The 15,240-nt window shown below is 52.0% G+C and overlaps 1 protein-coding gene and 1 long non-coding RNA gene across 2 annotated transcripts in view; both read left to right on the top strand.

The window, feature by feature from the left end:
• The first annotated feature begins 52 nt into the window (after positions 1-52).
• On the top strand, positions 53-2,212 carry LOC128794036 (uncharacterized). The gene is made up of 2 exons (XR_008432970.1): positions 53-698; positions 816-2,212. It is a non-coding gene; the product is annotated as an uncharacterized LOC128794036 (long non-coding RNA).
• A 9,130-nt stretch (positions 2,213-11,342) lies between these two features.
• Positions 11,343-15,240, top strand: part of ITPR1 (inositol 1,4,5-trisphosphate receptor type 1) — a 159,785-nt gene continuing 155,887 nt past the window's right edge. The window contains exon 1 of the mRNA XM_053953544.1: positions 11,343-11,418. Within this exon, the coding sequence (XP_053809519.1) occupies positions 11,393-11,418 (26 nt within the window). The 5' untranslated portion in view covers positions 11,343-11,392. The remainder of the gene's footprint in view (positions 11,419-15,240) is intronic.

Below are 15,240 nucleotides of genomic sequence, written 5' to 3'. Positions count from 1 at the left end.
ACGTGCCGCGCGCGGTCACGTGACCGGGGGCGTCTTAAAGGGGCCGCGCCGCGCCCTGAGGGGAGGGACCGGGGCTGTCCCCTTGTGTCCCCCCCTGACCCCTCATAACCCCACTATCCCTCCTGTCCATTCGTGTCCCCCCCGTCCCCTCGTGACCCCACTATCCCTTCTGTCCCCTCTGTCCCCTCGTGACCCCACTGTCCCTCCTGTCCCCTCATGTCCCCCCCGACCCCACTGTCCCCCTCTGTCCCCTCGTAACCCCACTGTCCTTCCTGTCCCCTCATGTCCAGGGACATCAACGCATCAACCACTGTCCCCCCCTGTCCCCTCGTAACCCCACTATCCCTCCTCTCCCCTAGTGTCCCCCCCTGTCCCCACTGTCCCCCTCTGTTCCCTCATAACCCCACTATCCCTCCTCTCCCCTCGTGTCCCCCCCTGACCCCACTGTCCCCCCCATCCCCCTCTGTCCCCTCATAACCCCACTATCCCTTCTGTCCCCTCGTGTCCCCCCTGTCCCCTCTGTCCCCCCGTCCCCATCCACACGGCTCCCTGCAGAGCTGTGTGCATTTTTGGAGGCTTTGGAGGCTCCGCTGAGGCCTCGCCGGTGCAGCGAGCGGGGAACTCCGCAATCCACATAAACACCTCAAGTGCCCACGGGAATGTCACCCGTCCATAAAGCACCTCAAATGGCCATACAGGTGTCTCACAAGGGGCGCCAAGAGCGTGGTTCCAGGCCCTTTCCTGGAAGGGTGCTTTGGGATTCCCGCTGTCCAGCAGGGAACTCACAATTCTGTGTTCTTCATTTTTCCCCGCAGTTCACTGTAGCTGTTGGGAGATTCTGTAAAATCTTCACTTTCTTGTGGGAGCTTCTGTTCAGAACTGTCAACGGAACATCACCCCCCACGCTGAAATAGATCTTTACTCATCCTGCGGGATGCTAATTCAAAATACTCAATATCATTTTGGCTCATACTGGCAGCAAAGAGAAGCATGAGTGAAGGAGGGGGTTTATGGTTTGGTGTGTGTGAGCGCTGGAAGGAGCTGCACTCGAATGTGTTTGCTCTGTGAAGTTTTGCTGTGTGTAAAATGGCAGTGCTGGGAGGCCCCACAGGGAATTCCAATTCCAATTGAATTCGAATTCCAATTAGCCATCATTAGGTCCTTTTGCCTTGTGATGGGCTCCAGAAAAGCATCAGAGTGCAGGGAAACAAATGACTCCTAACTTAATTATACAACCAACCCTCGCTGTTTTAGGGTTGGAAAATGGAAATATTCCTTTAGCGTTGATGCAGTGATCTTTGCCCTTTGCTAAGGAATGAATGGCCACGGAAATGAGAGTTAAATCCAACTTTTCTCCTGCTAAATATTTCCCAACACAATTCACTGAAGCGAGAGCAGAAATTCTACAGGCTTCTAGAACTGAAAACACTCTGCCAGGATAAGCTACCCTTAATAAAGCCCTGGGATTCTGGCTGTGTGGTGCTGGAATTCAGGAAAATCAGCTGATTTCCAACGAGCTGGGACAGCTCTCTAGTGTATCCTGCCCACTCGTTCTCATGGCTCGTTTCCCTGGAATTCTGGTGTGCATCATTTGTGTAGTTCCATCAGGAGGGTTCATATTCCTTACTCTCCCCAGAGAACAGATGAAATAATTACAGTTTGCTTCTGAGCAACATCCAACTTCAGTCTGAGATCCTGAGGACTTGGAGAACTTCTGCTGCTGTGGATCATTTTGTGCTCAGCTTTAGTTTTTCTCTCTCCTCACACCGAGTCCCCACGCTTCTGATCTTGCTGTTATTAAAATGTGATGGGAATGAGAGATTTTCCAGCACTTCACTGAGAGGCTGAGGTGTTCCAGCATTTGTCAGGAGTGCTTTTCATCCCTGAGTGCCTGCATGGATATCCCTAAGCACGGGGAACTTCTGGGATCATCTTCCCCATTGTGAAGACCAGCCATGAGCAAGAGGAGACAGACTGATCCTCAGAGTCCTGGAATATCTTCTGCTCTCCTTTTTCTTCCAGGGCTGTTGACCTGCAGCTGACAAAAGAGACAAAACCAAAACAGCAGAGACAAAACCCGTGCAAATCCACCCCACAGGCTGGAGGTGCAATGTTTCCAAAACTGTCCAGGGAAGCCAATGGTTAGTTGTAAATTTGTCAACGTAAAACAAGGCAATCGAAATAAAAAGCAAATAAAAGACTTCAAACTTCATTTTAACATCTTTCATCAGTGCTGAATTTCCATAATTGCTAAAAATAAAGTAGGAGTGGAGCAGAAAAAGGTTTGAAAATGAGAAAAAGAACAAAGTACTCCCATAGCAAGATATAAAAATCCCTCACAAGTTGTTTTCCTGTGACTGAAACCACATGTGAAATTGGGCCAAACATTCATAGTGCAGCTCCCAGGGCTGAAGTGATACCTACCAAGTAGTGTTTTTTCACTATTTCCTTTCTGAATTCTTGAGTTCATTCCCCTGACCCTCTGGGGGTGTGTGGGCTCCAAGCCCAGCCCTCATTTGCTACTGAGTGAACAGGACTCTGTTCCCATCTTAGGGCTGCCTCCTGTAGGTCCCATTGTCAGGGAAAATCCCTTAAGGGGATACTCTGGTCCTTCCCAAGGTGACCTTTCCCACTCCCACCCTGCCCTACAATTTTACCTCTTTTCAATGCTGTAATATGATAGGAACCCCATGAACTCCCTGTGCCTGCAGCAGCATCCCAGAGCAAGTTCCTAAAGACAAATGGAAACGTTCTCCTGCATTGGAAACTTCCATGATGATCTTGTCTTTGCCAGCATCCTTTCAAAATCTAGCAAGTTCTTCACAGAGCTTGGTCACTATTTTTGGCTGAAGGCCCAAAAATTGGTGAGGGGCCATCAGAGCATGTAATGACAGGACAAGGGGGAATGGATTCCAGCTGACAGAGAATAGGTTTAGGTTGGATATCAGGAAGAAATGGCTCCCTGTGAGGGTGGGGAGACCCTGGCACAAGGTGCCCAGTGAGAGCAGCTGTGGCTGCCTCATCCCTGGAAGTGTCCAAGACCAGGTTGGATGGGGCTTGGAGCAACTCGGACCATTCTGGGATGCAGTGAGCTCCTCAGCCTTTGAAGAACTGACCAAGACCCAGAATCAAACGTAGCCCAAGCAAAAATGTGCCCTTTGGGATTTGGCATTTGGGAGAGGAATGCCTCCAGAGGGGCAGCCTCCATTCCCCCCCTGGGCAGCTCATTCAGTGTTCTCCCCCAGTGCTGCTGCTCGGATTTATGCCTCAGTGCTGGAGCTATTTTAAGGCACACTGTTTGCAGAGCTGCTCAAGGTGCTCAGCAGGCAAAGCTCTGCCCCTGGCTCTGGTGACAGCCCTTCTGTCACTGCCTTGGAGCCACTCACAGCCTCCGCCTGCTGAAGCCATCCAGAGATTAGATTTGATTACACAAGAATTCATTAGGATTATCTAATGATATTAGGCACCGCTACTCTGCCAAATTCCTGATGAGTAATGGCTTGTAGTATTGCAGCCCTGTAGGAAACCCATAAAACTCTGTTCTCTGACCTTCACTTCAGTTCCTGAGTCACAGCCTTCAGCTTCTGCATATCCTTGCTCCACAGCTATGACTCCTCTGGAGGTATTTTTAATGGAGAGCCAGTGCAGGGGAAGTTATGTGGATGCCAAACTGGCTAATCTGGGCTTGTTCCCATTCACCAGCGTTATCCTGCTGCTGTAGAGAGGGAAACAAGCGAGGAGCCGGGCACCATTCCTACCTGTTACCCACGGCAGCAGGTGGGCGTGCGTGAGAGTGAGCCGAGGGAACTGTTTCCTTCCCCTAAATCCCAGTTAAAGCGATACAGTTGTTCTGCAGGCAAACATTGCACCCAGCCATGGCTCTGGCTGCTGCCAGCCAGCCACAGAGGGCAGGAAAATTAGGCTGGAACTGTGGGGAATAACCTTGGCTAATATTTAAGGACAAATAATTACATAATACAATAAATAAATGAAATGTTGCTGTTTTTTATTCGCTGCTGGTCATTCTGGTTGAAGTTGTGGTACTTCATTAGTGATACCCCCATGCTGTAATTTTAGTGAAGAAGAACTCCGGTGACACTCGCTATTTCCAGAGTTTGGAGCCGCTCCGGCAGAGCAGCCATGACCAAGGGCTCGCACCTGAGTCAGGGCACAGGTGACAGCACCTGTGCAGGCAGGTGCTCACCTCAGCCCTCACCTCCCCGCTATTCTGCGCTCCCCAAACAGCGCTGGCTCCTGCTTTACTCAGTGTTTACCCAGTGTTTACTCTCCCAGCCTCTGTGCCCGCTACTCCCGTACGCTCACCCCCTGCCCGCTCCAGGGCTCCGTGCGGAGCCCCCGGGACCAAAACACATCCACGTCCCCAGCCGGGGGGTGTTCGCCCCTCTCACTGACCGCACGGACCCGGGGGTCATCCCCGTCACTGACCGCACAGACACGGGGGTCCATCCCCATCACTGACCGCACAGACACGGGGGTCCATCCCCGTCACTGACCGCACAGACACGGGGGTCCATCCCCATCACTGACCGCACAGACACGGGGGTCCATCCCCATCACTGACCGCACGGAACCGGGGGTCCATCCCCACCAGTGACCGCACGGACCCGGTGGTCCATCCCCGTCACTGAACACACGGAACCGGGGATCATCCCCGTCACTGACCGAAGAGACACGGGGGTCCATCCCCAGCAGTGACCGCACGGACCCGGGGGTCCATCCCCAGCAGTGACCGCACGGACACGGGGGTCCGTCCCCGTCCCTGACCGCACAGACCCGAGGGTCCATCCCCAGCAGTGACCGCACGGATCCGGGGGTCCGTCCCGGTCCCTGACCGCACGGACCCGGGGGTCCATCCCCGTCCCTGACCGCACGGACCCGGGGGTCCATCCCCGTCCCTGACCGCACGGACCCGGTGGGTCTCCGCTGTCCGCTGCCCCCGCCCGGAGCGCGGCGCGGGGCACGCCGGGAGCTGTAGTCCTGCGGGACGCGCCCCCGCGGCGTTGCGGCGGCGGCAGGACTCGGTTACCCGGCGTGCCTCCTGGGTTATTTAAGGCGCGGCGGCGGGCGCGGAGCGCAGTGACCATGTGGACGCGCAGCTAAGGCGGCGGCGGGCGCAGCCTCCGGGAGCGGGACCGGGAGCGCCGCCGAAATGGAGCTGCCGAGCCGTCCATAGCCCGCCCCGCCGCCAGGTACGGCCGGGAGAGAGCGGGCACGGCTGGGCAGGCAGGGAGGCGGTGAGTGACCGTCGGGGCAGCCCCGTCCCGCAGCCCGAGGGATGCAGCTTGGTGCTGGGCGGGGATACCCGGGGATGCAGCCCGTTGCTAGGCGGGGATACCCGGGAATGCAGCCCGCTGCTGTGCAGGGATGCATTCCCGTGCTCGGCGGGGATGCCCGGCCGCCGCAGCCCTCGCAGGACCGGGCGGAGACCCCTCCGCCGTCCCGGCGGGTCCCGCAGCGCTGCCGGAGCGGGGTCCCGTCCCCTGGAGCAGCGCGGGCTCGGCAGCGGAGCTGCGCGTCCGCTCCAACTTTCCCCGTGTTTTTGCCCCCGTGCTCGGAGCTCGGCTGCGAGGGATGTTTGTGTTATGTAAACACTTGTGAGCGCCGGTGGGGACTTGGCTATGGGCGATCTTCCTCTTAAATGGTCAAAAAGCGGGCAGCCGTGGGTGGATGTTTCGGAGGGTCCCGGTGACTGGCCCGACAGGCCAAATATTTGGCCGTTTCCTGGACTACAATAACTGGACCTCGGCGGGGGAAGGGGTGGGGGCACATGTGCATTCCCCATGCCGTGTACGTGGGATTTGCCACAGTCCCCAGCGGCTTCACGGCTTCGTGCCGAGCGCCCGACTCCCGCGGGTTGTTGGGGGCTCCTGCGGCGGGGCACGGGCTCGCCGTGCGGGCTTTTCCCCGCAGGGAGAAATGCTCCGTGCGGCGGGACCGGCTGCGGCTGGCGCAGCCCTTCCCCTCCCTGCCCCAGGTGGGTTCGCTCTGGCTGCCAGGAGTTTGTCTGAAAGGACTCCAACAGGTGAAAGGCTTGAGTTGAATTTATTGCCGTGCCACGGTTCTGTGCCTGCTCAGCCGCAGGATGGATTGGGCTGCGGTCCTGCTGCTCGCAAATCAGGAAGGGAGAACGCGGCTAATACAATCCAGATCTTTGCCTGATGAAGATTTAGTGACTGCAAGTCGTGTGGGGAGTAGTGTGTGCTGGGAGCCGCTGGCTTTGTTTATTAGTGAGGGTCGGTACCTGTGCACGTGTTTTATTTCTTAGAGTGTGTTTAGTTGTTTGCCTTTGAGGCTGTTTTCCTGGGCTCAGAAATTAGCCTGCTATCCCAGGACTTCCAGACGCGTTGAGCCAGAGGGTTGGCTGACTCTGAGCCCAGGCCAGAGGCCCGTGCTGGAGCTGCTTTCCTTGCAGGGCTCAGCTGTGGCAGTGTGGGATGCCATGTGAGGCCAACATCCCTTCCTTCCCCTCAGTGCTTCCTCTGTGGCCGCCTTAATGGGCTACCAGGCGCTGGATTTCTCGTTGGTTTCTTTTTTGTACCTTGATTTACACCACTTTCCTCACACAGCAAGTATTCCATGGTCTGAGTGCCTGGTGGTTGTGCTGGTGTAAGCAGGAACAGCATTGCAGGCTGGAGCAGAGCTTTGGCTGCCCAGCACTGGCTGTGTTCAGTGAGTGGGGAAGGCTGGTGGCATCCATCAGGCCAGAAAATCAGAGCTAACAGGACACTTGGTGAAACAAACGTGGGAATTGAGCACTGTGGGACTCAGCAGCTTGAGCTGGTGCGAAGCTGCAGTGCAAGGAATCGCTGTGAAAACAAAACCACAGTTCCAGTGTGTTTCAAAACAAGCTGAGCTGATTATTTCGAATGTTTTCTTTAAGCCGCCTCTTGTTTGTCAATAACAGGGTTTTTTCTTGTTAAAATACCTTATTTCCCCAAGATTAAAGTGTTTGCTTAGATGAGGTTTTTTTCCCCCATCTGCTTGTTTTGCAGTGTTGATTAAGCCTTGAAAATAGTTTCCTCTTACCAGGTTTCATAAATTAGGAAGTAAACAAACAGGAGTAAGTTTGGTTTGCCTTTGCAATCATGGGGTGGGGCTTAGCTCGGGGAAATGGTTTTTATGAGATGTGCTAATCCTGACACCATCGTTGGAGGGTGGAGGAGGCCTTAGAGAAGAGCACAGGAGGGGGAGCATTCGGTTTATTTCTTTGGTGGTGGTTGGTGGAGCTGCAGGTTTGGATGAATGGAACTGTCCTGGGACTGATGAACAGAGTGGAGGGGCTGTAGGGGACAGTTGTGATCTCTGGTTGTAAATGAAAAGTGTAATTTTGGGAGGAATTCTCACTGAAAGGGCTGTCAGGCATTGGCAGGGGCTGCCCAGGGAGGCTGTGGAATCCCCATCCCTGGAGGTGTCCAAGCAACACTTGGATGTGGCTCTCAGTGCTCGGGACCAAGGGGAGGATTGGGCACAGCTTGGACTCGATGATCCTGGGATTCTTTTCCAACCTCAGTGGTTCTGTAACATGATCTTATCCACAGCAGCACCAATCCTCTCATGTTCCCTCAACAAACCTGTTTTGGTGTGGTGTAGTCTAGAAAATGCACGAATTGAGTTGAAATGAAGAAATAATCTCAAGCCCTGGCAGCTCACAAGCGAGGCTGTTGCAGCCTAGAAGGGAGAGTTGCAAACCACAGCGTGCTGCTGTGTGGTGTGAGGTCTTGCTCTGATTCTGTAGTAACTCCTCTGGTAAGGACAGCACTGAATGTCCCTGACAGTGTGGCAAGCAAGAGAACAGGGCACCTGCAGGGATGGCAGGTTTGAGGTGAATTTTGGGAATCCAGCTCCTCCAGTACTTCATGTGTGCCATAGAAAAGGGAACAACCCCAGGGGATGGTCAAATTGGGATGGTCCAGAAGTGTGTTCTGGAAGCAGAAGCTCCTTTTGGCTGCCTCTTGTCAGATGAGCTGGTCTCTCCTGGTAAATTGCTGAAATGGACAGCATTGAGGTGGAACTTCTTGCTCAGTGCTGTCAAGCAGGATTAAAGCAGATCCCAGATATCCTGAGCCCTTGTCTGGTACCTGCCCTTGAACTGGAGCCATCACAAGAGCAGGTGCTGCTTGTTCTGATGAGCTCTTGGAGCAGGTGTAGCTGCTCTTGGCCACCTGGGCTCGTTTGTGCCCAGGCAGGCAAGAGACCAGTGCCACCTGAGCTGTCCCAGCACTGGTGTGGCACCAGCACCAGGGCAGTGCCTGTCCCTGACCTGGGCACTGCTGGGGCACCTCCAGTCTTGGGGCAGCTCTGGGACCCTCAGTGCAAGAAAAACATTGAAGGGTTGGAGCTGGGAAGTGTCATTGAAGTGTCCAGAGATGGGAATGGAGCTGGGAAGGGTCAGGAGCACCAGGAGCAGCTGGGAAGGGGCTCAGCCTGGAGAAAAGGAGGCTCAGGGGGGGACCTTGTGGCTCTGCACAGCTCCTGCCAGGAGGGGACAGCCAGGGGGGTCAGGCTCTGCTCCCAGGGAACAGGGACAGGAGGAGAGGGAACGGCCTCAGGCTGGGCCAGAGAGGCTGAGGTTAAATATTAGGAAAAATAACTTCACTTGAAAGGGTAATCAAACACTGAAATGGGCTGCCTGGGGAAGCAGTGGGGTTCCCATCCCTGCAGGTGTTCAAAGACTGAGCAGATGTGGCTCTTCCTGACATGATTGGGTGGGCACAGTGCTATCAGTTCACCTCAATACCTGGAAGGTCTTCTCCAGCTTCCATGATCCTGTGATCCTGGCTCTGGTGGTTCCCCAGTGCACAGCAGACTCCTTTGGAATACCTGACTTGTCAACTTGCCAATTGTACTGGGAGTCTTTGAGACATTATTACCCCATAAATACAAGATAGTTGTAGTTGTAGGATTGTCTTAAAGCCAGGAGGAATCTCAGGCTCCCGTGGGAGGTGGGATGAGGGTAGTGGCTCTGTAGTAGCTGGTAGACGAGCTGCTGGCTCGCCCGTGGGTGAGTGTGAGGGAAGGCGGCCTCAGCAAAGCAGCTTATGGAGGCCAAAGGGTTTAGAGGCAGAAAATCATGTGCTGCTAGAAGGTTATGTAAATGTAACATCTCTGCCACAATGAGACTGTGGTGTAAATCCCGATTCCTAAAGATCTGCATTCCTGTATGTCCCAAATTAGTTTCTTCTGCTAAGATAGCAACAGAAAGTGAAGGTGCTTGGGTGGCCTGGAGCCTTTCCTTGTGCTGTTTGTGTGTGGTGATCAAAATCTGGGGTGTCAAAAGCTGCCCAGTTGCATCCAGTGGCCTGTGCTGGGTGGGGACAGGTGCTGCTGTAGAGGCTGGAAGAGCAGTAGGGAGTGTCCCTGTGCTGCAGGGCCGGCTGCTGGCTGTGCCCGTGGCTGTTCCAGGTGTGTGCCCTTCCGCCGAGCCTCTCCTGGAGGCTGCTGCACGAGGCTGGATGCCAGAACTGCACGAGCTTTGATCTGGCTCGATATTCCTGTCCAATTTCTGCTCCCCACGGATGCTACAAAAGGACTACAGCAATTATTGCCTCGTTCTGTGTCTTGGCACGAGCAGGCAGTGGCTGGGGATGGAGGCAGATCCCTCTTTCCAGGGTGCTGCAAGTACTTGTTAGATTGGCAGAGGCATCCGGAGGCTCCTTGTGTGATTCTTGCCTGTGCTGTACTTGTTGAGAAAGTGCATTTCCAGGTCTTCAGGGCGCTTTTGGTTTATGGGACCAAATTTACTGAGAAAAGCCGTGGCTGCTTCATCCCTGGAGTGTCCAAGGCCAGGCTGGACAGGGCTCGGAGCAATGTGGGGTAGTGGAAGGTGTCCCTGCCCAACACAAAGGTGTTCCTTCCAACACAAACCATTCTGGGATTGTATTCTGTGAAAAAGATAAAATAGAAACTAGAGGAACTGTAATTCAAGCGAGGAAAGCTGCAACATTCAGCTGTGGATTCCGAACTCAGAGGAGTTTCATTTTCATGCTTGTGGTTTTGGTTGTCAAAACTTGGATCAGAACTTCCTAGCAGCATTCTGTGGAGAATAAAATGTCAGCTGATACCTAAGTTAACCCTCTGGAGAGAAAATGGGTTGGAAATATGCGTGGAAGGCTGTGGTACTTGGGGATTTGTGGCTTGTGGCAATGTTGATTGCATCCTCACGTGCCAGAAGGCCAATGTGAAGAGTGCTGCAGGAAGCTGAGTGTTCATATCTCAGATCATCAGATCTTCCCTGGAGGTGTCCTTGGCCACACTGGACAGGGTTTGGAGAAACCTGGCCTAGTGGAAGGGAGTGGAACGAGGTAACCTTTCAGGTCCTTTTCAAGCCAAACCAATCTGTGACTCTGTGATCAAAGGAGGGGGAATAGCTCTGAGAAATGGAAATGCCAGATGTTTCTGGGCTAGGATGTTAGGTAATGCCTCTGCTTCTGGAGTAATGTGATGCTGAGCTCTGAGGGAGGAGGCTTGGTTGGTCGAAGCCAGTGCCACAATGGACACAGGCAGTTCATCCTCTGCTCATCTGGTGCATCTTCTGTGGTCAGAAGATGATAATCTCTGAGCATGCACATGGAAGACATTTCTGATCATAGTAGGCCAAAAAATGGCCACTGCTCAAAGGCTGTACTTTGTTTTTTATTTTATGCAATTGTTTAGTAGCAGTTTTGCGTGAAACTTGTATAAACATTTCTTTTGTGCCTTGGCCTACCCTGTCCACTTCTTCAGAAATTCAGAAATGTGCCAAGGAGCTGTGAAGAAGAAAGCTTTGTTTGCAGTCCAGCTCTGTCCCATCTGCCTCCTGCTCCAAGGAGAAGCACATGGCCACAGATGCAGGCACCGACCTCAGCTGGCTGATGGCGCTTGATCCGAAGGGTTAATTGAGAACCTCGGATTAAAATAACTCCGCAATCCTTGGCTGCTCCTCTCTGAAGTGTTCAGTAGATTCAGATGCTAATGCTCGTGGGTGGTTCAGTGTTTTGAACCTTTGCCTTCTGGAAAATTACAGTTGGGAGGCCAACAGGTACGAGGCAGCCTGGGAACTGGAGCCCTCATCTGTAACGCAGCCCGGCCCATCGGGGCTTTGGAGCTCGAAGTAGGTCCCCTGGCCACCAGTGGCTCTCCACACGTGCTCATCATGTGCTGGCAGTGGCTCCTCCTCTTGGGCTGGTTGTCCCGGGCGCTGAGGTTTTATCCAGAGAGCCGCGAGCCAGCGGAGGTGTCCGGGAGGGTCCTGCCTCGGGGACAGCACAGCCCTCGGAGCCTGCAGGGGCTGCCCAGCGGGACACAGGCCTTGGCTTCTCTGCCAGAGGGGACCCAGGTGTGCCGGGGGGACACCCTGCCAAGCCCAGCCCTGGAGACCGACAGCGGGCCCGCCATGGAGGAGAGGGAGCCCCCGCCGAGGTGTGGTGCTGGACGGGGCCAGGGCGGCGGGGACGGGCGCTGGGGACAGAGGGCATGAGCAGCTGCAGGGGGATGGAGGCTGCTGAGTTCAGGGGGCGTTGGGTTTGCTGAAGGGTGCCGAGGGTTGATGCGGGGTGCAGGAAGCAGCCCCTGCTGTGGTGAGCCCTCAGCGGGTACCTGGCCGCACAAAGTGCCCTTGGGACTGCTCCGTACCCTCTTCTTCCCTGGCCATCCTTGTTCCTTGGCCAAACTCCAGCTGGTGTAATAAACCAGGCTTGCTCTCTTTCCCCATGACATTGGTTGTCCTGGTCCTTTCGGCGCGTTCCAGCTCTCTCCTGATAGAAATACGCTGGAAAACATTGTGTGCTCATCGGGGCCTCGTCCAGAGGCTGACGTCCAGGCTGCCTCCTCCCAGCAGGGCTGGAGCCAGCAAGGATGGACTTCAGGAAGTATCAGCTTCAGCAAGTGCTCCTTACTTTTAATGGGATTAAGAAGATGCTGTCAGGTCATACTTGGTTTGGAACAAAAAAAATGTTCTTTTTCCCCTGACAGTGTGTGTCTAATAGAGTTTCTTTTTCCAGCTGTCTGCAGATGGCTGTCAGTAGGACCTGTCAGTCATGTTTCTTACCTCAGTCAGTGGCTGCTGTGTAAGGGATTGCTGTCAGACTTGAATTTTATGCTTTTGACTTGAATTTTCTGTATCTAGCTTGTTTGGTTGCACTGGGCAAATAATTAAAAAAAAAAAACAAACAAGCACCCTTTCTAAGGAGAAAAGAACATTGTGCACATTTGCTTTCCTGTACTGAGGTTTTATTGAGGTTAAAGTTACTGAAATGAGTTGCTTTATCTGTTTTCTTAAACTGCCGTTGCACCTATGAAATAGTAACTTCGGAATAACTTTGTCACTGATATGATAAAAAAAATCTATTTATATGTGGAGTGGCAAATAGTATGAATACAATGTCATTAACTCGGCCCTCATCTTGCTGTGTGAATTTACACTCCTCTTCCTACTTATTTTTAGAGGAAGGGGAAGCGTGTGCTTGATTAGATGTGCAGTGAGTCTGATCTCCCCCCTGGGAGCAGAGGGGAGTGTGTGCTGGTGGATGGGGATTTGGGAGACCTGGATTCAGATCTGGGCCCCGAGTCTGACCTGCTGCATGTCCTTGAGAAAGTCACAGTGCTGTGCTGCTCCCTCCTTCCCCAGCCTCCATCTTGCCTGTTCAGCCTGGAAATTGGAGGGGAAAAAAAAAAAAAAATCTGCATTTTAAGCATCAGGAGGAGAAATACTTGGTCTGCGAAAGTGCATTTCTCCTCCTTAATCTAACGGCTCATCAGCTGCCCATGTGTGGCAGATAGCAGCCCCTGGACATGAAAGGGTGCAGCTGAAGGGAAAACAAGATCCTGTGGTAGACAGATGTACTGCACTGATAGTTTTTTTTTTTTTTTAAAGGGTAATCTCTGAAATGGAGCTCCATGTGCATAAAATGAGCAGTGCTGAGCCCTCCCAGCACTGTCCCCGCGCTGGGTCCCACTGCAGGTGAGAGGATCCTGGCGTTCAGGACATGGCCCGCTCCACATCCCAAAATCCCTTTATTTGCCTTTCCCTGGCGAGTGCAAAGAGCTCCTTTCGCATTTGCTAAGGCAGAAGCTTTGCAGATGACAGAGCTCTGTCCTCAGCCCCAGCACGGTGATTATTCACTGGGTGAGCTTTTAAATAAAGCACTTCCTCCCTTCTTCAGCTGTTCTAATGGGATTCTTAGGAATCTTTCCTGGCGTCCTCAGGGAGGAAGCCTTCCTTTTTTTACTGAATGAGAAACATCAGGTTTGGGTTCAGATTTTCAAGTTAGCTGCACCTGTGAAAATACAGAATGCTCTGTGGGTGTTATCCAGAACAAACACATGAAATCTTGATTAGTCTGTAGGACCAAATTTTCAGCCAAGTAATGTTGTAAAATTTGGATTTACCAGATTATCTAAGCACTGGATTTTCAGGATAATACAGTGTTTGGTCGCATTTAAAAAAATGTTAACTTGCTTGGCCTGATTTACCAATATTAATGACCCGATTCCATTTAATTCAAACACAGACTTACCTGGTCTTGGAGGTTCTCAGATCTGTTAATTTCTGGATGATTCTGCTTATGCCATTAAGCAGTTCTTTGTGTTTGCTTCTTTGTTGTCTCTCTACCCTTAAACTCTGGTCTTGCTTCTGTCAAAAACTGAAAGAGAATTAAACTTTCACTCTGGAATTTCCTGTCGGCAGTAATGAAGTAGAAACACTTAAGTACAGTCTGAGATTCTATTCTTAAACAACCGAGATAGTGAAAAAGACTTTGATGAAGTGCTGCTCCAGTTTTGGTACCAGCACATATAAAATTGCCAGTGTTTATTGAATTGAGCATTAAACCACGATGCAAATGTGCCAGTGGAGACCTGAGTGCATCCTGGGACTGCAGGGCCCAGCAAGGAGCTTTTTTCTTGCAATAAACAAGCATCATTAGAAGCATCTTTTAGAAAGACACAATAATTTGTATCCCAGTTGCTGGGAATCAAGCAGTCAGCAATAAGACACACTTGGGCTTGTTTATTTTACAAACAGGATTTGCAGTCGTGGGGTAAAGAATTAAAATCCCACACAAAGCAGACGTGCGAGACATGCAGTCAGGGAAGTAGCTTTGAATTCTTTGCAAAAGCCTTTTCAGAAATGCTCGAGATGAGGAATGAGAGGGCCGGGATGTTGTCACAGACAGTCCCTGTGAGGAGGGACTTCAAACGGGGCCTTGACTCTGCTCTTCAAGGAAAGCAAACTCCCAGCGTCGCTCTTGGAACCTGTTTTTTCGAACTTAGCAACTTAGTGAGATGAGTGATGGGAGAAATCAGCGTGGAATGTTTGCAAAGCGGTTGCATTTCCCATTCTGAGCGTTTCAAAAGGCAGCTGCCTCATTAGGTGTTTGATGTTAGCAGTCGGTTTGGTTCCGTGGTGTTTTCACCGTTAATCCTGCTTTAACTGCCGGTATGAAGTGTGTTTTCATGAGAAAAAGGATTGAATTTCAGGGACTATATTAAGCTTATCCTGGCTCATTCAAGGCCATTAGGTTGAGCATATGCTCTGTTTGTGCCCTAAAATCCAACAGAGCTGGTGGGGAACCATTCTGGGTCTGCAGAGCTTCTCCTTGCCTTTGTCCCCTTTGGGGACAAACCGTGGTCAAGGGCTTGTCCAAACCCTTCCTTTGCCTTTCAGAACCAGTTCTGTGCAGTCCTTTTCACTGTAGGAAGAGCAGCTTGTTTTGAAGATACACACAAGATAATCTGGACTAGGAAATAATCAGAACTGAACCCTTAGCTGGGTCACTTTCTGTTCAGTCAAAAGATCAAACTCGTGGTGGTGTGGTGCAGATTTGTGCTCGCCAGAGCAGGGGGGAAAGTGCTGAAACTCCTGGGCTGAATAGCAGGTTTGCCTGGCTTTAATTCTCTGCCTGAAATTAGCTAATGCATGTTCAGATCCAGCCCCATAGAGCAGAGCTGGCAGAAAAACTTGTAGGCCAGTTTCTTGAAATTCACATGAAATCCAGCAGAATTTATTTTAGTCAGTTTCTTAAACAGAAACTTGATTTTTGTCTTCCTGTGCAGATAAACTGTATATAAAACATACTGAGACACTTTGATATAGACATGAGGAAACAGTCACCAACAGAATTTTAAAGATTCAGGATTTCAGGGCTTAAAAAAATACTGCAGAATGTGTTCATATCTCAGGAATTTTTTGATGTCTGTGGGCAAATACAGTTAACTTCTCCATGTACAGCCCACTTTTAGTTC

This window comes from Vidua chalybeata, chromosome 12, assembly GCF_026979565.1.
Source record: "Vidua chalybeata isolate OUT-0048 chromosome 12, bVidCha1 merged haplotype, whole genome shotgun sequence".
Taxonomy (NCBI): domain Eukaryota; kingdom Metazoa; phylum Chordata; class Aves; order Passeriformes; family Viduidae; genus Vidua; species Vidua chalybeata.
This window is presented reverse-complemented; position numbering and strand designations above follow the sequence as displayed.